Source organism: Lolium perenne, chromosome 4 (assembly GCF_019359855.2).
Source record: "Lolium perenne isolate Kyuss_39 chromosome 4, Kyuss_2.0, whole genome shotgun sequence".
NCBI classification, from domain to species: domain Eukaryota; kingdom Viridiplantae; phylum Streptophyta; class Magnoliopsida; order Poales; family Poaceae; genus Lolium; species Lolium perenne.
Window position 1 is genome coordinate 336,762,150 of NC_067247.2, and position 21,621 is coordinate 336,783,770.

At 46.1% G+C, this 21,621-nt stretch overlaps 1 protein-coding gene and 1 long non-coding RNA gene across 2 annotated transcripts; one reads left to right on the forward strand and one right to left on the reverse strand.

Annotated features, from left to right (window-relative positions):
* Positions 1-896: 896 nt before the first annotated feature.
* LOC139839324 (uncharacterized) lies at positions 897-1,498 on the reverse strand. Its single transcript, XR_011756908.1, has 3 exons — positions 1,250-1,498; positions 1,078-1,150; positions 897-978 (listed from the first exon to the last, which is right to left on the reverse strand). It is a non-coding gene; the product is annotated as an uncharacterized lncRNA (long non-coding RNA).
* An 8,251-nt stretch (positions 1,499-9,749) lies between these two features.
* Positions 9,750-11,714, forward strand: LOC127349116 (uncharacterized). The gene is made up of 2 exons (XM_051374898.2): positions 9,750-9,881; positions 9,984-11,714. Exons 1-2 carry the CDS (start codon positions 9,780-9,782, stop codon positions 11,712-11,714), a joined length of 1,833 nt encoding a protein of 610 aa, XP_051230858.1. The 5' UTR covers positions 9,750-9,779.
* The last annotated feature ends 9,907 nt before the right edge of the window (positions 11,715-21,621 follow it).

Genomic DNA, 21,621 nt, shown 5'->3' on the forward strand with positions numbered 1-21,621 from the left:
GGAGTATAGTTATCAAATATCAACTGAAATTTAAACAAGACAACATCAAACAACAAGCAAAGATAGAGTTTTCATTAATCTCTTGGAATAATTACAAGGGCATTACAGTGGAGCTAAGGAAGTACGTGTCGCCAAATGACTACTTTGGCGACAAGAGCAAAAGAAACAGAAAGAAAAACAGAGACATGCAACTAGACCTCCGGCCTTGACGAGCTAGGAGTCGACGCTGGTTTAATCCCGAGATAGGCCAAGATCTTCTTTGTGTTGGGCTTGGCTGCCTTAATCAGCGACTTCCACCTTGATTGCTCTATCTGCTCGGTGTCACCAACTTTCATCCAGTCAATAGTCTGTTGACATCGGCAACCAACGCGACAGTGTTCTCAACGGCAACCTTCATATTTTCTTGGCGCATCTTCAGTCCAAGGTCTTCCGGTGAATTGAACATCTTGGCAAGGTTAAGGAAAGTCGCAGGCTCCTCTTTCTTCGGGAAGAAGTAGGGGAACAATGCCGACAATACTGCGTTAGCATTCGACACACCTTCACGAATCTCGGACCCATGAAGCTCCAGATAGGAAAGTGCGTCAAGGAGCGGGTCATCGACAGTGAGTTCGTCGATCAAAATCCTGGTTTGTTTGGGCTGTCAAGGAAACAAAGCATTAGTCAAAAGACAAGAAACAACGATTCTCATAAAAATAGAAGGGATCAGCAAAATTACTGAAAGTGCGGCGACTTTGAGTTTTCAGGCGCTTGAGGATTCCTTGTTCACGAGAAGCTTGCGTAGCTTTGTGCTCGTTTAAAGCAGATGTAGCATCCTCAAGTTTTTCTGCAGTTCCTCGATACCAGCAGCTTTTGCCTTGGCTTCATCAGCTTCGGCCTTGGCTTCGCTAGCAGCGAGTTCGGTTTTCTTGCGAGCCGCTTCACTTTGCTCAAGTTTTTGAGCAAGTGCGTCGGCACGTTTGTTGGCCTCTGCAAGTTTCTCTGTCGAGATATAAAAAAAAAAAAGAAGAAAGATCAAAAATCGCGACAAGCAACAGGAGCAAAAAGTCAAGGAAAAATGGCAAGTTTAAAGGTCGTTACCTTCGGCTCTGTTAGCATATTCACGGTACCCAATAAATTGGGAGCCGATGCGGAGAAGATCTTTGATCATAGGCTATTCAAGGTGAACACAGCAAGAGAAACATCGGCATGAAAAAGAGAGAAGGCGTAAAAAAAAGCAAAATAAGGAAAATATAGATGTCGACAAGCTTACATCATCCAAGAGCAGAGTCGACGAACTGCCCAACTGAGGGGCAGGTTCAACAATCTTTTCAACCCTTGTCCTTTTTGGTGAAGGAGCAAGGGGGCTTGATGGTGGAGTAGTGGTGACGACGTTTTGTTGAGGAGGCGAGGTTTCTTCTCCTTCAACTAGCGTGTCTGAGGCAAGTACAGTACGTGACGTGCTTGTCCGAGGAGCCACGTCAGTAGTTGGTACTTCTTCCTCGTCATCACTGTTGATCAAAAAATCGGCAGCATAAAAAGCAAGACAAGATAAATATTTCGAGTACAAAAATAGGGAGAAATAAAGACGACTTACGAGCTGACGAGGGATTCAATATAAGGATCATAAGCTGCCCTCGGATGGGAAGGAACAACTTCTTCAGCCTTAGAGGTGCCAGAATCCTCGGCATCATTCCTTTTCCTTTTGTTCCTTGGAGAAACAGCAGGAGGAAGGGATTGCGTCGACTCACTGGCTTCAGACTCAAGTTCTTTTTCACGAGAAGCCGCAGATTTGTAAGAACCCGCGACTTCACTTTCGGGAATAGAAGAACCTTGAGTATCTTCGGCAACGATAGCCTGTTCTTCGACTTCTCCACCCTCAGGAAGAGGAGGAAGGGAAGTCATAGTAGGATGGTTCTGTAAAAAAAAAAAAAAAAAATATAGTGACCAAGAGAAAATTAAATAAATACCAATACAATGAGATGCAGAGAAAGTGCGGAATAAGATAGAAACTCGGGAAGACAAAATACCTCGGGGAGTGGATTGGCGGAGCTGTATGGTTCCACGCGACAAGAGGAAGGAATTGGGTCCTTGCCCAGGCGAGAAAGTCTTCGAATCAACTTCTCCAAGTCCTTGGTGGAAAGATCACTGGAGATTCTGTTGGCGTCGTTTTCACCAGAGTACGTCCAAAGGGGATTTTTGCGAGCCTGAAGAGGCTGCACTCTAATCCTAAGGAAGTAGGCAGTGATTTGAACACCAGACAGCTCTTTGCCTCGAGTGTTTTGAAGCTGACGAATACGAGACATGAGTGCCTCTGTCGCCTTTTTCTCTTCCTCAGAAGCTTCGGCATCCCAGGAGCGGCGGCGCTGAATTCTGGCACTTCCGTCGAAAGGAACTATGTTGTGTTCAACGGAGTTGGCGCTTTCTTCGTGAATGTAGAGCCACTTTTTGCGCCATCCTTGGACAGAATCAGGAAATTTGACGTCGAAATAATCGACATCAGTACGAACACAGATAACAACGCCACCTATGTTATAAGTGACGTTGTGGGAGCCATTGCGGCGGAGGCAGAAAATGCGTTTCCACAGAGCCCAATTGGGAGGGATTCCGAGGAAGCATTCGCAAAGTGTGATGAAAATAGAAATGTGAAGGATGGAATTGGGGGTCAACTGGTGCAGTTGAATCCCATAAACGAAAAGAAGGCCGCGGAGGAAATCGTGAATTGGGGTCGAAAGACCACGGATAAGGTGATCAACAAAACTAACCCGATACTCCATTGGAGGCTTGGGGTAGCTTTCTTCGCTGGGAAAGCGGATGGCGTCCTCCTTCTTCATGAGGCCAAGCCTCTTCAGCATGTTGGTGTCCTGGTTGGAGATTTTGGATCTCTCCCACTCAAGATCCTCGGCGGCCATCTTGGATTCCGGAGTACTGTGGCGAGTGAGTCGCGTGCGCGGTGGCATCAACGACAATGGGCAGAGCAATGCTCGTGAGTGCGGAAGATCAGAGAGAGTTGGGCGCAAGGGAAGCTTTTGCGAAGAGGAACAGATGAGCGGCGCAAGCGAGGGGATGAACGGAGGTTGAAGAAAGGTTTATATAAGAATCGGGTGAAGCAGTGTGCCGTTGGATGAAGAAATCGTGTGGTGCAAAAAGATCTTCTCCATACAAGGGTAAAAAGGTATTTTTACTGAGATAGGCGTTACCGTACGTGCGCCAGAAAAAGCGGAGGACGTGTGTCCCCCACTTGCACGACGTGTCAACGTGGTGGAAGCAATGGACCCACAAGGCAGAAAAATCACGACTATTCAACAGGGATGAAGTAAATTTGATTAAGGGAAGCATGTCGACAAGGAAAATAAAAGAAGATTGGCGACAGGGAGAATTATTAAATACTTCGGGAGCCTTTGATCAAATACAAGTTTTTGCCCAAATGCTCGGGGGCTACTTCGACAAAAAGTAAAATTTCGAGTATGGCAATATAGAAATTGCGGGAGCCTACAACCAAGCACAAGTCCTTGGTTGTAGCCTCGGGGGCTACTCCCATCGGGAACGCTGTTCGCGTGCCCGATGAAATTAACAAAGGAAAAATAGAAAAGCAAGAGAGTATATTTCGAGTTATAATTAACTCTACATACACTCCCATCGGGAGAGCAATATAAGTCATATTTGACTCGATAAAATGTGCCATTCCAACAGCCGGAAAAGCACTCGACAATATATTCTCAGAACGCCGAAGTTGCGATCAATTTCTGAATGCCGCAAATTTGCGAAGGTAAGACCCCAGATCCGTTCTGCTGGGCGTGGCATCGCCAAAGACTGCGCTCTGCTACCTTTATCCGTATCAACAGATACGAAGAAAAATCCTAACGGACGCGTTAGGTACCCGATAAATTTGACTGGGACTCGACAGAATGGTAAGACCTTAAGCGGCACCTGTCGAAGTTTACACCAGTATCCCGAGATCATGTCCAGGGACGTGATTTTGAAGTAGGTTTTTGCGGATTGCCACTAGAGCAGTTAACTAGTACCTGATCCGTCAGATGAACTAGCCCCAACTACCATTATCCCTGTACAATATAGAATTTTATGTGAAGAAATATAAAAAAGTTGAAGCTTTCGAATAAAAATAAACAGTGGAGATTTTCCCTGATTCTACGATTCAAGCAAAATCTCGGGGGCTACTGACATAGGCATCCCAAATGGGCTTGCCGAAGATAGTACCCGGGGTTTACTGAAGGCCCACTACCCGAAGAATAAGAGGATACGAGAGCCCAAGATGTATTTAAGGAAAGATAGAGTTGTAGTAGGAAGTGTTATTTTGTAATCTGGCGGGATGAGTTAGAAACCGTCCCGGACTCTGTAATTTGTACTATACGAATCCCTCGGCTCCACCTCCTATATAAAGGGGGAGTCGAGGGACGAGGAGATCATCGAATCATTATCTGCAAACCCTAATTTTCATAATCGTCGAGTACTTTTCGGCTGAAACCTTCGAGATCTACTTGCCCTCTACTTCTAACTAAACCCTAGCCTACAATCCATAGGCATTGACAAGTTGATACCTTGTCAGCAGGGACGGATCATGGTGGAATAAAATTGCCGGGTGCTGGCGTCATCGGCAAAGCTGTCTAGCCTGAAGGAGACTGGATTTTCAAAATTTTCAGACTCCGTGTAAGGAAAGACGAGAGGATTGTCCAGGCCTTGGTAGAAAGTCCTGAACCACTCTGATGCTTCCTTGGGGATCAGTTTACTACCTGGAAGGCTATATAGAGCTTGGCCGTAGCTAGTGCATCGGATTGGCTTCCCGTTAGTATCTGGAAAGGTGCAAGTGGCCAAGGGTGGAAAGTTTGGGATATGGTTCTGGAAATACAGCTGAGCCCATAGCTGAATAAACCACCAGGACCTCCTGTTTTGACTGTCTTTTGGGAAAACAAATTGACAGACATTAGTTGGAGATATCGATAGACCTCTCCAAGAAACAGTTTGCCGATGCCAAGTTGGGTACCTCTGGCAAGTTCATAGGCTAAAGACAGATAATTCTTGGTTGGAGCAAGTGAAGGGCCACAAAATATGAAGTGTTCCAGCCAGAAATTTAGGAAGGCCGTGTGTTCTTTCTCTGTTACAGGGCCTTTGTTTTTCATGTGGCGTCTAAGATAGGCACCCCAGTTTGTGCACTCTGTTTTGGAGGAGAGTTTGAAAGGGACCTTTGGCAGTATAAAAGCAGAGGGGCTGGGGGATGAAATGTCTAGACCAGTGATCATGGCCACATCTAGTAGAGTTGGTGTCATGGGACCATGACCAAACATGAAGCAGTTCAGAGCATCAGACCAGAAGTAGCCGATGGTTTTTAGAAGGTTTTCATGCTTCTCAAGGGGAGACAGTGATAAAGATAAAGCATCAGCTATTCCTGTGGTTTCCCATTTGGCTTGGTGAGTTTTGGATACTCTACTGTACCAGGAAACCCAATCTTCAGGAGGGTTAGGCCAGGCTCGTAAGCAGTCGGCCCAAGAAGTTAGATCTAAGTTCTGGTTCACGAAGGGAATTCTATTGGCCTCGCAAGAAATCAAATGGGCAGGACTCTCAATAGAACGGGGGCCAAGACAAAGAGAATTTGGAAGAGAATGATGCGGCAACAGAATGTCTGATACCTAAAATTAATGGTGAAGTAAGGCATTAATTCAGATGTTTTGCTGTTAATTCTAACACTATGCTCGGATGGCGAGGAGCAGTTAAGGATTACCTTCAGGACAGAGACCGTAGCGTTGGTGCTGGATGATTCTGCCATCAGATTCACTGCGGAGAAGAATCTGCACGATTAGGGATCTGGGATTCGCGTGGCTGTGAGTTGAATCTGTTCGATGGGCGATTTGGGGATCTGAGTTTGCTCCTTCAGACAAGGGTCGCAGGTTACCGTTTGAATAGGCAACTAAGTCTGGCCTTACTAACGTTTTATGGTAAAAGACCGATGCGTTTCCATCAGCTCTTTGCGCGTTGACTTGCTTTGACAATCGACAAATCGATATGGAAGCGTTCTTCATTGATAAAGAGGGTTTTTTACAAGAAGAGCCGATTGCTCACAAAAGAAAGATCTGCTGCTTAATCTACTACTACTAGTCCTATTCTAGTAGTCCCTAATCTAGGGGCCGTCGCTGCCCTCGTCGTCGCCGTCATAGCTGCCATCGGCGCTGCTGCCGGCGAAGTCCTCGTCGCTGCAGCCGAAGCCGTCGGCAGGAGCTTCTTCTTCTTCCTCCTCGTCGTCGTCGTCGTCCTCTGACACGGCAAGGAAGCGCTTCGCCGGCGGGTACTCATCGGAGGAGGTGTCATCCTCCGCTTCCTCCTCCTCGTCGGAGGAGGTGTCGTCGCCCCAGGAGAAGGCGTCGTCCTCGCTCTCTCCCTCTAACTCCCCGTCGACGAGGAACTGGAGGTCGTCCTCCCCGTCGGTCAGGGGTTCGTCGTCCTCTGACCCGACGACGGTCAAGGGTTCTCCATCTGACCCGACGGTGAAGTCCCAACCCCTCTCGTCCCAATGCTCAGGAGCGCGGGCCTCGTACGCCGCTATCGGGTCGTACTCCGGCGTCGGCTCACGGGAGGAGGAGGATTGGAAGGAAAGGCCTGAAGAGGCAGAGGAGGAGGATGAGGCCATGGTTGCAGAGGAAGGGGTTTTTCGATTGCTAATGTGGAGCAGGAGGATGAGGAGGCGAACTGCTCGGATGCGGTTAAATAAAGGGGATATAGTGGAGATGATTCAATGCTGCGACGGTTTCCGAGGATGTGGTGCCAAAACTGTCAAATCGTGCAGTACAGAGAAGTTGAGAAGGCAAGGCATCATGATGAAAGGGCACTGTAGCGGTTTTTCTCTGCCACGCGTGACCCGACGAAGGAAAAATAGAGTGGTTTTGGAATTATTATTGCCAAAACCAGGGGGGCATGTGTTATCGCTGGATTTTAACCAAATCAGGAGATAAGCCGCGATTGAGATGGGCTTAGAGGATATGCACAAGAGTACTTCTGAATCGGCCTCGTACGAGAATTTGGGCTAGATTGCCCGTGTATCTGTATATTATGGTAGATTGCGTGTCAGTTAGAATTAAGAGATAGAGTTTGGTTCGTACGCAGTTAGGTTTTTTCCAAAAGTTAGAAAGTCCACGGACTATAAATATGTACCTAGGGTTATTGAGAAAGGAGGACGATCACGTTCACAACAAACCAATCTAGGCGCATCGCCACCCCTTGTTTCGAGGGTTTCTTCCGGGTAAGCGCCATGCTGCCCAGATCGCATCTTGCGATCTGAGCAGTATCAAGTTTATTCGTTGTTTGTGTTGCTCGTACTGAAGCCTTGTTGATGGTGAGTAACACCATTATCATAGATGTGTTAGGGCTAACATCGATACTTTTCCGGTATGTTTGCCTAGTTACGCTGCCCCTACACGTCTAGCTGCCTTTGCACCTATCTTAGGTGTAAGGGCAACACCTTGCTTAGTCTTTATTTAGTGGATTTGATCTGTTATGGTTGCTCCTTGTTCTCCAAGAATTAATTTGATATCTGCATAGTTAGGCCTTGGAAAAGGGGTGAATGATCCAGTAGTGCGTAAGGTATGGTTTGTTGATCCAAGATGAGTTGTTCCGGGAATCGACTTTGTGTTGGTTTTTAGGCCTCTTCTAGGACTAGTTTTCTACTATCTTTCGTATCTGCCAGGCTCAGCTACGTGTAGGACGTTCCAGTTATGCGGTGAAAACCCTAGATCGTCGTAGATCGTTTTAACTTAATATTGATCAAGCAGGACCACCATGTTATCGTAGATCCAATACGAGCCATGGGTGGATCGGCTCCTTGAGCCGATTCACAGGATAACCTGAGAGCCGATCGAGGCTCGGATTTAATGTTTACGTGTCTGCCATGCAGGAAATTAATTGAAGCAATCCATCACCTTCCTGACCAGGTATAGGTCAGGTGGCACGCCCTCGCACCAGCCAGGACGTGTGCCGGAGTTTTGCAGGCCGTTGCCCGAGGGACCAGGGCCCACCAGCAGTTCTGGGAGCCTCCCGGCTCTTCGTGTTGCTCGTCGCTGCTTGCCGGTGGGTTTTGGCAGGCAACACATCATCTCTTAAATCTTCAATGATTTCATCACAAAACCTACAAACATTGTTGCGCATGTACTACATCGCCGTCTACACCATTATAACACCAAATTACATGGAAGATTCAGTATCTTCTCTACAATACCGAAGTGGAGGTGAGGCCGCCGTAACACAAAAACAAAGAACCAAAACCCATGGTCATGGCGGAGGAGGAGAACTAGTTCGAACTGAACATCTACGATGGAAATCGGATCATGGAGACCATTAAACCTATGTGCTCATGGCGGCCATGAAACCTATCTGCTCATGGTGGCCACGTCGGACGAGAGCTTGAAAAACAGAAAACCAACGAGTTCAGAGAAGAAAGATTCAGAAGTTCTAACCGTAGTCCGGGGCATCTATCTTCCAGGCGCAGTAGTATAGACAGTCCGCCATGGTCGCCTCCACTGAAGGTCCGAGGTGAGGTGCAACCGAGCGGAACGACGAGTATGGCCGGCGCGGATGAAGTAACGTGGACGACGTACGAGTACAAGGCAACTAACCAGGTGCGGAACATAAAATACAATCAGCTGGGGGCGTTTCTGTTAATTTCTCGAATCCCAGTAACCGCCTGGCGAAATCCTCCGATATCTCTTCGATCCGAAGGGGTCTCTGCGAAATAAAAAAATCCAACGTGGCACCATTCAGACTCTTTTGTGTGAATTTGCAAATGCATGACAAGTTGGTGTACCACCCGGCCTCCATTTTCAAGTTTGTGTACTAAGTTGATGTATCCTAGGTGCTAATACCTCCACGGGATACATGGGCTGCAGGAACGGATTGAGCACGAACTGTCGTATGCACTCACGCACCGGAGGACACAACGTGACGCATATATAGCCTCGTCGCACGAGGGAGTGGCTTACCCTAGCAGCATGCCCTGGTCGCCGCACCGGCAACTCCCACGTCGCCGCCAAAGCAGGCATGCAGGCAGTTTCCTTGGGATGGGGACGCGCGTCGTCCATATGCCTAAGCTTAACCCCCTCGTTCACCACGACGCCTCGTCTTGCCCGCTCCCCGCTGGCTTTATATGTAGTTACACTCTTATCTTGTTTCATTTTACCCAGTGCTCTTGGCATTCCCGATCTTGCTTGTTACTCCAAGGCCAAAATCTACTTCCTTGGACTGGGGCAGCTCGTCTGGCCGATGAAGTACAGATCGACGCCAACAGCAAGAGAAGGCGGGATCGTGCTACCGTGAATGAGGTGCCTACTCTCCTCAAGGTACGCTTTGTTGTCGTTGGTTTGTCCCGTGAGAGAACATGGATTTGCTACGATGATCTCGATTCTTGTTTTAGGCTTAGGCTGGTCATTTTCCTTCTCAATTCTAGTCTTATTAGAGAAAACGCTCCACGATTAAGTCATTTGTTCGAATTGAGCACTTCCTCCCCTTGCCAAAAAGAAAAGAAAAAACAATCGGGCACTTTCTTGATGTCTTGACTCTTGACAACATCTAGATTTAACTGCCGATGAGTATTCAGACGTGTAACAAACTGAACTTCTAGATTTTACTCGGCGGAAGTTGTTTGTAAACGGAGTAACTGACAAACCTGAAGATTTACTGTCAGTTCTGTTAAGACATCAGGAATGCGAGCCCTCGGTAGGTTTGGCCGTTCGCTCTGACACCCGATGCATGCTCGTTCAAACTGTGCAGGTGACTCAACAGTAGAAAGGCGACGAATCGTACAGATGGCCGAGATCGACACGAGGCCGCTAGAATCTGTGCAGGCTGCGTTGAACATCTTCGAACAGAGAAGTGACCACAGCAGGTTCAGCAGCCCTGACAGAAACGTGGGTACTCCCCAAGTTCGTACTATATCTTTTTAGTCAATGCTTAAATCCATCGATCTATCTAACACAACGGCATCGATCTCCACGTGTTTCCAAGTGCAGGAGCAGGAGATCGACGTCGTAAGGAAGGAGCTCGCCGCGTGCAAGCTTCAGCTGGAGGTGAAGGAGAACGAGAACAGGCAGGCAAACCTAAGGATGGAAGCTCTGAACAAGGCCATGCAGGAGCTGTCGGAGAAGTATGACGGCGCGTGCCTGGAGGCGTACGACCGCATCGCGGAGCTCGAGACCGACGTCGTCCTGATCACGAGCCAGCAATCCAAGACGGCGTCGGAGTGCCAGGTGCTGCGCGACGAGCTGGCCGCTGCCAGAGGCGAGCTGGGCGCCGTGAAGAATGCCAACGAGTACGTGCTGGGCGAGGTGGAGTCGATGGAGACGAGGAGGATCCTGGAGCGGGAGAGCACCCGGGACGGGCTGATGCGCGTGCTGGAGCTGAACGAGGCCGTTCTTGCATCGGCCGTCGCGGCGATGAGGGCGGAGGAGGAGAGGTCTGTGTTCTTCCAGGAGGCCACGCTTGAGCTGGTCAGTTCGGGTAGGAACGTGGAGGCGATCCAGAGGCAGAAGGAGGCGATGGAGAGCATGGAAGGGGAGCTGCTGGCCAAGACGGTGGAGGTGGACTGTCTCCGGTCCGAGCTGAAGAAGCTCAGGGAGCTTTACGTCTCCACAGAAATAGCTGCGAAAGATCAAGAACAAGGACTGGATGTCGCCCTCCAGCACGCAGAGAAGGAAACCTGTCTAGCCACTGAAATCTCCAGTGAAGTTGATCATGAGGATGGTGAGACGACTGAACATGTCGTTGGAGCAGAAGTTGTTATGGTTCCAGACTCGACGGCATGCCAAGGCGACTCAGAGGTCGCAGATACGTATTTTGATAGTGAATTACCGGGGGATCAGAATGTTCAATATGATGACGATGGGGTTCTCGGGAGTATCAGCGGTTCAATGCCTGAACACGTTGCGGAAGGTCAGGAGGAACCGGAAATGGGAAATCGCTTCGTGGCTGAAAGCCCGAGGGAGGACTTCCAGAGCGTGGACTCTGAATATTGTAAGGACATCAGCGCCGGCATCGGCATGCCGGAAAACTTGGCAGGCAACAGAGGCTCAAGGCCGGAGGGTGTTACTGAGACTGAGATCGTCGTGGTGAACTCTAAAGATGGGTTACCGGCGTCCTCGAAACAGAAAAAGGAAGTTCGTTTCTTGGATGAAAGTTTCAAAAGCATGAACTCTGACGATTGCAAGGACATGAACGCCGGCATGGGCGTGCACAAAAACCGGGCAGGAAGGAGGCGCTCAGAGCCAGAGGTTGCAGGTGCGGGCCTTGTCACCGAGATCGTGGTGGTGAACTCCAAAGAGGGCCACGGCGATTTGTACAAGAAGGAGGTCGTGGATACCGACAAGCTCAGGGACGGGTACGTGCTCGTCGCAAAGAAGAACGCCGGGACCGATGGTGAGGAGGCGCTCAAGGACGAGAAGCTTGACGCGGCGCACACGGAGATCAGCGACCTGAGGTTCAGCCTGGAGGAGGCGGTGAGGCGGGCGGAGCTGGCGGAGGAGGCAAATGCAGCGTTGGCGAGGGAGCTAAAGAAAGAGATTAAGACGAAGCAGCGGCAGCCGCGTCCCACGGAGGACGCGCGCGGCGGGAAGTGCAAGTTCTATGCTTCTCCTGCCAGGCCGCCGGCGCCGGCGCCGGCGCCGTCTGAGGACCAAAGAAGGGTGGCGAGGCCAGCGCCGAGCTGCGTGACCTTGGGGAAGGTGCTCAACATGAAGTACAGGTGAAGCGTCAGGGCTTTGTACCCTGTCAGTGATTTCGCTTGCATGTCATTGCTAAGTCTCAACGAAAGGAGGCGGAATACCATGTGATACACGTGGTGAGCAACTAAACAATTGTTAAACGAAAGGAGGCGGAACGACGATTGCTGTGTGTGATCTGCTCGACTTCGTATTTGCAATTACTTATATATTGCGAAAGTTGTTTGAACAAGTAACTTGCAACTCTCTCGTGCTTATATCTCATCTCAGACGATTCTTTGTTAAATCAAAGTCGAATCCTCAGCCACTAGATCTGTGTTAAGAATTAAGATGCCTTCCTTTTTTTCTCACTGTTTGGGGTGTCTTGGGTAGGTGTCAAGCCGTGCATAACCGAACTGAAACCGAAAAAAACCGAACGCCAACCGTATTTTAGTTATTTCAGTTATACAATTAGGTTTAAGTTAGCAAAATATCTAACCGTAGATACTTCAGTTAATTCGGTTAATAACCGAAGTATTTCAGTTAAATCGAAACTAACCGAACGTCCTATCTTAGACATAGAATGACATTTGCTAGCCAAGCTTAACTTCATTCTCATCATTGATATACCGTCTAAGTACAATAAAATCACTGGATCTCTTCTAGCTCTTCGAGAGGAAGAGTTTCCTAAGGCAATTGGCTAACTTTAGCAATCATCATGCTTATATCTCCTTAGTGGAACCCAAGAAAGTTTTTGAAGCTCTTGAAGATCCGGATTGGTTGGAAGCTATGCACGATGAATTCAACAACTTCAAGCGCAACAAAGTATGATCCTTAGTAGAGAAGCCAAAGGAGTGCCGCAATGTTATAGGCACTAAATGGATGTTCAAGAACAAGCAAGATGAATTTGAAAATGTTGTGAGGAACAAGGCAAGATTGGTGGCTCAAGGTTTTTCTCAAATGGAAGGAATTGACTTTGGAGAAACTTATACTCTCGTGGCTCGCTTTGAGTCCATCCGTATCCTTCTTGCTTATGCATCACATCATAATTTTAAGTTACAACAAATGGATGTGAAAAGTGCTTTTCTTAATGGTTCTTTGCATGAAGAGGTTTATGTTAAGCAACCACCGGGGTTTGAGGATCCCGACTTTCCTAACCACGTCTATAAGCTTGATAAAGCTCTTTATGGTCTCAAACAAGCTCCTAGAGCTTGGTACGAACACCTTAAAGAATTGTTGATAGACCGTGTGTTTGATGTTGGGCTAATCGATCCCACTATTTTTACTAAGAGGGTCAATGGGGAGCTTTTCGTTTGCCAATTATATGTTGATAATATTATCTTTGGCTCTACTAACAAAACTTTCAATGATGAATTTTCAAAGCTTATGACCGATCGGTTTGAGATGTCTATGATGGGAGAGATGAGGTTATTTCTTGGTTTTGAGATCAAGCAATTGAGAGAAGGAACTTTCATCAATCAAGCAAAATATCTCCAAGACATGCTCAAGAGGTTCAAGATGACGGAGATAAAGGGTGTAGCCACTCCAATGGTTACTAAATGTCATCTTGCACTAGATCCCAATGGTAAAGAGGTGGATCGAAAGGTATATCGCTCCATGATTGGATCCTTGCTTTACCTTTGTGCATCTAGACCGGACATAGTGTTGAGTGTTGGTGTGTGTGCAAGGTATCAAGCTTCTCCTAAAGAGAGCCACATGATGGCTCTCAAAAGAATCTTTCAATATTTGGTTGATACCCCAAGATATGGTCTTTGGTATCCTAAAGGCTCAAGTTTTTATCTCAATGGATACACCGATGCGGATTGGGCGGGAGACAAGAATGATAGGAAATCAACCTCCGGGGCTTGCCAATTTCTTGGTAGGTCCTTGGTGTGTTGGTCTTCTAAGAAGCAAAATTGTATATCTCTCTCTACCGCCGAAGCCGAATATGTTGCCGCCGCAAGTGGATGCACTCAATTGTTATGGATGAGGCAAACTTTAAAGGAATACGGTGTCACTTGTGACAAAGTGCCTCCTTTATGTGACAATGAAAGTGCCATCAAGATTGCTTATAATCCGGTGCAACATTCAAGAACGAAGCATATTGAGATCCGGAATCATTTTATTAGGGATCATGTTGCCCGTGGTGATATTGAGCTATGCTATGTTCCTACTAAAGATCAACTTTCCGATATATTCACGAAGCCTCTTGATGAAGCAAGGTTTTGCTATTTGAGGAATGAGCTAAATATCATTGATTCAAGGATTATAGCTTGACCATCTTGCAAACACACCTTCTTCTCAAAAATTTATTTGGTTTAGATGTGGGCATGGAAATAGGGGGAGTGCGGTATAAACTATTGAGCTATCCCTCCCCCCATAATGCCGATAGTAAGAAATCATTCTCTTTATATCATGTGTTGATATGTGAGCTTCAATGACGAGTATTGCTTTTGGGCGCAAGATATATCTTCGCGGTGCCATACCATATCACTCAAACATGGTGGCCTAGGCCACCACACTCTTCTTTGTGAAGAGTTGGAGTTATTTGGATCTTTCATGGATTTTATTTGAATTTCATATGTTCTTATGGGAAATCACTCATGTTTGGTCTTTATTTGCAATTTTTGCGAATATGGGTGATAATGTACCATCAACAGTGTGATATTTCTATCCTAAGCCCCACCTTACCTAAGAAACCATTCCAATCTTATACTCTAAGTCTCTGAAAAACTTCAAGGGTTTTTTGGGCTTGGGGCGGGTTTGCCGGCACTGCCGATGGTATCACCCCGGCACTACCAGTGATCGCACCCCGGCACTGCCGGTGGTGTCACCCCGGCACTACCGGTCACCCCGGCACTACCAGCCTCAGTTGAACGGCACTGCCGCTGTCGGGTGGGGTTAAAGTGACGGGCCCTGGGGGAGTTGAAACTGCCTCATTTCTCCCCAGCGCCCCTCTCCTCCCACACGACACCCCAGCCGCCGCCGCCGCCGCCCCAGCCCTCATGCCGCCGTCCCGTGTCCTCCCTCCACCCCTGGTCGCCTAGACTCGGGCAGGGCACCCTCCTTCATGGCTTCCTCCTCCGGTAAGCTCCTCCTCCCTCTCTCTCCCTCTCTATGCTGGGTAGACTTGCCTAGAAGAAATATAGTTGGAGGATTTGCTCCGAAGTTTTTACCATGGAGGTAGATAGTCCCTTGCATCGCTTGTTGAAACTTTGAGACATAATGTGTGAGTCTGCAGCAGATCTGGCAGGTTTGAGGCTTGACCGACACTACCGGCTGACATAGGCATCCCCAATGGGCCTGCCGAAGAAGGTACCCGGGGTTTACTGAAGGCCCATGATATGTCTCCAACGTATCTATAATTTCTGATGTTCCATGCTTGTTTTATGACAATACCTACATGTTTTGTTCACACTTTATATCATTTTTATGCGTTTTCCGGAACTAACCTATTGACGAGATGCCGAAGTGCCAGTTCCTGTTTTCTGCTGTTTTTGGTTTCAGAAATCCTAGTAAGGAAATATTCTCGGAATTGGACGAAATCAACGCCCAGAGTCTTAAAATCCCACGAAGCTTCCAGAACACCCGAGAGCCACCAGAGGGGGGCCACAGGCCCACCAGACAGTAGGCTGGCGCGGCCAGGGTGTGGGCCGCGCCCCCCTAGTGTGTCACCGCCTCGTCGACCTTCCGACTCCGCCTCTTCGCCTATTTAAAGGTCCCTGGCCTAAATCTTCGATACAGAAAAGCCACGGTACGAGAAACCTTCCAGAGCCGCCGCCATCGCGAAGCCAAGATCTGGGGGACAGGAGTCTCTGTTCCGGCACGCCGCCGGGACGGGGAAGTGCCCCCGGAAGGCTTCTCCATCGACATCGCTGCCATCTCCACCGCCATCTTCATCACCGCTGTTGTCTCCCATGAGGAGGGAGTAGTTCTCCATCGAGGCTAAGGGCTGTACCGGTAGCTATGTGGTTAATCTCTCTCCCTATGTACTTCAATACAATAATCTCATGAGCTGCCTTACATGATTGAGATTCATATGATGATTCTTGTAATCTAGATGTCATTATGCTAGTCAAGTGGATTTTACTTATGTGATCTCCGGAGACTCCTTGTCCCACGTGTGTAAAGGTGACAGTGTGTGCACCGTGTGGGTCTCTTAGGCTATATTTCACAGAATACTTATTCACTGAGTTATGATTTGAGTTGGATGTCTCTATGAAATTGTGGTGTGTTAGTACCTCCCGTGAATGCTCAAAGTGACAGCGTGGGGTGTTCATTAGTACTTGGGAATACATCTTTAAGGTTTGCCTACATGATGAATTAGAGTTCGTTATCTTGCCAGAGAGTAATTCAGAATAGCATAGTGAAGTGCTTATATTTATATTCCTTTATGATTGCAATGTTGAGAGTGTCCACTAGTGAAAGTATGATCCCTAGGCCTTGTTCCTAAATACTGCTATCGCTGCTTGTTTACTGTTCTACTGCATCTGTACTGTCTGCAATATTACCACCATCACACGCCAGTCCTGGACAGCAAAGCACTTTTCTGGCGCCGTTACTACTGCTCATACTTATTCATACCACCTGTATTTCACCATCTCTTCGCCGAACTAGTGCACCTATTAGGTGTGTTGGGGACACAAGAGACTTCTTGCTTTGTGGTTGCAGGGTTGCTTGAGAGGGATATCTTTGACCTCTTCCTCACTGAGTTCGATAAACCTTGGGTGATCCACTTAAGGGAAACTTGCTGCTGTTCTACAAACCTCTGCTCTTGGAGGCCCAACACTGTCTACAAGAATAGAAGCACCCGTAGACATCAAGCACTTTTCTGGCGCCATTGCCGGGGAGGAAAGGTAAAAGGTACTCACACTCCGGATCTCGGCTACTTAGCTATTTTCCGGCGCCGTTGTAATTACTCGAAGCTATTTCCTTTAGATCCTGCAATTGCATCTTTTTGTTTCTTGTTTTACACTAGTTTGGCATAATGGAAAGCAACATGGAGCTTTTTATTCTATTTCCTGAGTTAAGAAAAGGTTGGTTTGATTCGAAAATTAAAAAACCCATGGAACATATTAGTATGAATACTTTGAACACCATTGTTGCTAATGATATGGAAAATTCTAAGCTTGGGGAAGCTAGTTTTGATGAGCATGATCTTTTTAGTCCCCCAAGCATTGAGGAGAAAATTTACTTTGATGATACTTTACCTCTTATTTATGATGATTATAATGATAGTGGTCTTTTGGTGCCGCCTGTTATGGAGGATAAATTTGATTATGATTATAATATGCCTCCTATATTCGATGATGAGAATAATAATGATAGCTACTTTGTTGAATTTGCTCCCACTACAACTAATAAAATTGATTATGCTATTGTGGAGAGTAATAATTTTATGCATGAGACTCATGATAAGAATGCTTTATGTGATAGTTATATTGTTGAGTTTGCTCATGATGCTACTGAAAGTTATTATGAGACAGGAAAATATGGTTGTATAAATTTTCATGTTACTAAAACACCTCTCTATGTGCTGAAATTTTTGAAGCTACACTTGTTCTACCTTCCTATGCTTGTTACTTTGCTCTTCATGAACTTGTTTATTTACAAGATTCCTTTTCATAGGAAGCATGTTAGACTTAAATGTGTTTTGAATTTGCCTCTTGATGCTCTCTTTTGCTTCAACTACTATTTCTTGCGAGTGCATCATTAAAACTGCTAAGCCCATCTTAATGGCTATAAAGAAAGCACTTCTTGGGAGATAACCCATGTGTTTATTTTGCTACAGCAATTTTGTTTTATATTTGAGTCTTGTAAGTTGTTACTACTGTAGAAACCTCTCCTTATCTTAGTTTTGTTGCATTGTTGTGCCAAGTAAAGTCTTTGATAGTAAGGTTCATACTAGATTTGGATTACTGCGCAGAAACAGATTTCTTGCTGTCACGAATCTGGGTTGAATTCTCTGTAGGTAACTCAGAAAATTCTGCCAATTTACGTGGGTGATCCTAAGATATGTACGCAACTTTCATTCAATTTGAGAATTTTAATTTGAGCAAGTCTGGTGCCTCAATAAAATTCGTCTTTACGGACTGTTCTATTTTGACAGATTCTGCCTTTTATTTCGCATTGCCTGTTTTGCTATGCTTGATGGATTTCTTTGTTCCATTAACTTTCAGTAGCTTTGTGCAATGTCCAAAAGTGTTAAGAATGATTATGTCACCTCTGAACATGTGAATTTTGATTGTGCACTAACCCTCTAATGAGTTGTTTTGAGTTTGGTGTGGAGGAAGTTTTCAAGGGTCAAGAGAGGAGGATGATACAATATGATCAAGGAGAGTGAAAGCTCTAAGCTTGGGGATGCCCCGGTGGTTCATCCCTGCATATTTCAAAAAGACTCAAGCATCTAATCTTGGGGATGCCCAAGGCATCCCCTTCTTCATCGACAAAACTATCAGGTCACTTCTCTTGAAACTATATTTTTATTCGGTCACATCTTATGTACTTTACTTGGAGTGTCTGTTTGTTTTTGTTTTTGTTTTTGTTTGAATAAATGCTTGTGTGGGAGAGAGACACGCTCCGCTGGTTCATATGAACACATGTGTTCTTAGCTTTTAATTTTCATGGCGAAGGTTGAAACTGCTTCGTTAATTGTTATATGGTTGGAAACGGGAAATGCTACATGTAGTAATTGGTATAATGTCTTGAATAACTTGATACTTGGCAATTGTTGTGCTCATGATTAAGCTCTTGCATCATATACTTTGCACCTATTAATAAAGAAATACATAGAGCTTGCTAAAATTTGGTTTGCATAATTGGTCTCTCTAAGGTCTAGATATTTTCTGGTAAAGGTGTTTGAACAACAAGGAAGACGGTATAGAGTCTTATAATGCTTGCAATATGTCTTTTATGTGAGTTTTGCTGTACTAGTTCATACTTGTGTTTGTTTCAAATAGCCTTGCTAGCCTAAGCCTTGTATTGAGAGGGAATACTTCTCGTGCATCCAAATCCTTGAGCCAAACACTATGCCATTTGTGTCCACCATACCTACCTACTACATGGTATTTCTCCGCCATTCCAAAGTAAATTGCTCGAGTGCTACCTTTAAACAATTCAAAATTTATCACCTCTGATTTGTGTCAATGTTTTATAGCTCATGAGGAAGTATGTGGTGTTTATCTTTCAATCTTGTTGGGCAACTTTCACCAATGGACTAGTGGCTTCATCCGCTTATCCAATAATTTTGCAAAAAGAGCTGGCAATGGGATTCCCAGTCCCAAATTAATTAACAAAAATAGACACTCCTCCATGGTATGTGATTGTTGGATGGCACCCGAAGGATTCGGTTAGCCATGGCTTGAGAAAGCAAAGGTGGGGAGGAGTGTCATCATAATAAAACTAAAATAAAAAGGCACTCCTTCATGGTATGAGATTGTTGGCAGGCACCCGAAGGATTCGGTTAGCCATGGTTTGTGAAATAAATGTTGGAAGGAGTGCCACCCAAAATAAAAATAAAATGGGAGCCGCTCTTTGAAGGTTTGTCTGGCAAGGGGGTTAGAATGCCCACTACCATTCGTTGACAACAACAAACACCTCTCAAAACTTTACTTTTATACTCTCTTGATGTTTTCAAAATCAAAGCTCTAGCACAAATATAGCAATCAATGCTTCCCTCTGCGAAGGGCCATTCTTTTACTTTTATGTTGAGTCAGTTCACCCATTTCTCTCCATCTCAAGAAGCAAACACTTGTGTGAACTGTGCATTGATTCCTACATACTTGCATATTGCACTTATTATATTACTTTGCATTGACAACTATCCATGAGATATACATGTTACAAGTTGAAAGCAACCGCTGAAACTTAATCTTCCTTTGTGTTGCTTCAATGCCTTTACTATGAATTTATTGCTTTATGAGTTAACTCTTATGCAAGACTTATTGATGCTTGTCTTGAAAGTACTATTCATGAAAAGTCTTTGCTATATGGTTCAGTTGTTTAATCATTGTCTTTACCATTGCTTTGAATCGATGCATTCATCTCATATGCTTTACAATAGTATGATTAAGATCATGTTGGTGGCATGTCACTTCAGAAATTATCTTTGTTATCGTTTACCTACTCGGGACGAGTAGGAACTAAGCTTCGGGATGCTGATACGTCTCCAACGTATCTATAATTTCTGATGTTCCATGCTTGTTTTATGACAATACCTACATGTTTTGTTCACACTTTATATCATTTTTATGGGTTTTCCGGAACTAACCTATTGACGAGATGCCGAAGTGCCAGTTCCTGTTTTCTGCTGTTTTTGGTTTCAGAAATCCTAGTAAGGAAATATTCTCGGAATCGGACGAAATCAACGCCCAGAGTCTTAAAATCCCACGAAGCTTCCAGAACACCCGAGAGCCGCCAGAGGGGGGCCACAGGCCCACCAGACAGTAGGCTGGCGCGGCCAGGGTGTGGGCCGCGCCCCCCTAGTGTGTCACCGCCTCGTCGACCTTCCGACTCCGCCTCTTCGCCTATTTAAAGGTCCCTGACCTAAATCTTCGATGCGGAAAAGCCACGGTACGAGAAACCTTCCAGAGCCGCCGCCATCGCGAAGCCAATATCTGGGGGACAGGAGTCTCTGTTCCGGCACGCCGCCGGGATGGGGAAGTGCCCCCGGAAGGCTTCTCCATCGACACCGCTGCCATCTCCACCGCCATCTTCATCACCGCTGCTGTCTCCCATGAGGAGGGAGTAGTTCTCCATCGAGGCTAAGGGCTGTACCGGTAGCTATGTGGTTAATCTCTCTCCCTATGTACTTCAATACAATAATCTCATGAGCTGCCTTACATGATTGAGATTCATATGATGATGCTTGTAATCTAGATGTCATTATGCTAGTCAAGTGGATTTTACTTATGTGATCTCCGGAGACTCCTTGTCCCACGTGTGTAAAGGTGACAGTGTGTGCACCGTGTGGGTCTCTTAGGCTATATTTCACAGAATACTTATTCACTGAGTTATGATTTGAGTTGGATGTCTCTATGAAATTGTGGTGTGTTAGTACCTCCTGTGAATGCTCAAAGTGACAGCGTGGGGTGTTCATTAGTACTTGGGAATACATCTTTAAGGTTTGCCTACATGATGAATTAGAGTTCGTTATCTTGCCAGAGAGTAATTCAGAATAGCATAGTGAAGTGCTTATATTTATATTCCTTTATGATTGCAATGTTGAGAGTGTCCACTAGTGAAAGTATGATCCCTAGGCCTTGTTCCTAAATACTGCTATCGCTGCTTGTTTACTGTTCTACTGCATCTGTACTGTCTGCAATATTACCACCATCAACCACACGCCAGTCCTGGACAGCAAAGCACTTTTCTGGCGCCATTACTACTGCTCATACTTATTCATACCACCTGTATTTCACCATCTCTTTGCCGAACTAGTGCACCTATTAGGTGTGTTGGGGACACAAGAGACTTCTTGCTTTGTGGTTGCAGGGTTGCTTGAGAGGGATATCTTTGACCTCTTCCTCCCTGAGTTCGATAAACCTTGGGTGATCCACTTAAGGGAAACTTGCTGCTGTTCTACAAACCTCTGCTCTTGGAGGCCCAACACTGTCTACAAGAATAGAAGCACCCGTAGACATCAGCCCATGACTCGAAGAATAAGAATAATCGGAAGCCCAAGATATTATTAAGGAAAGCTAGAGTTTTATTAGGAAACACTACTTGTAATCTTGCGGGATGGGTTGGAAAACCCTCCCGGACTCTGTAACTTGTGTGTTACGAATCCCTCGGCTCCGCCTCCTATATAAGGGGGAGTCGAGGGACAAAGAAATCATCGATTCATTGTCTCACGAAACCCTAATTTTCACATCGTCGAGTACTTTTCGGCTGAAACCTTCGAGATCTACTTGCCCTCTACTTCCGACTAAAACCCTAGTCTACAACTTGTAGGCAT

What these genes read in the sequence shown, in the direction of transcription:
- LOC127349116 (XM_051374898.2), top strand. Translation starts at nt 9,780, where the DNA reads ATGGCCGAGATCGACACGAGGCCGCTAGAATCTGTGCAGGCTGCGTTG. An exon ending in TCAGCAGCCCTGACAGAAAC is followed by an intron (nt 9,882 to 9,983) that starts GTGGGTACTCCC and finishes TTCCAAGTGCAG; the next exon opens with GAGCAGGAGATCGACGTCGT.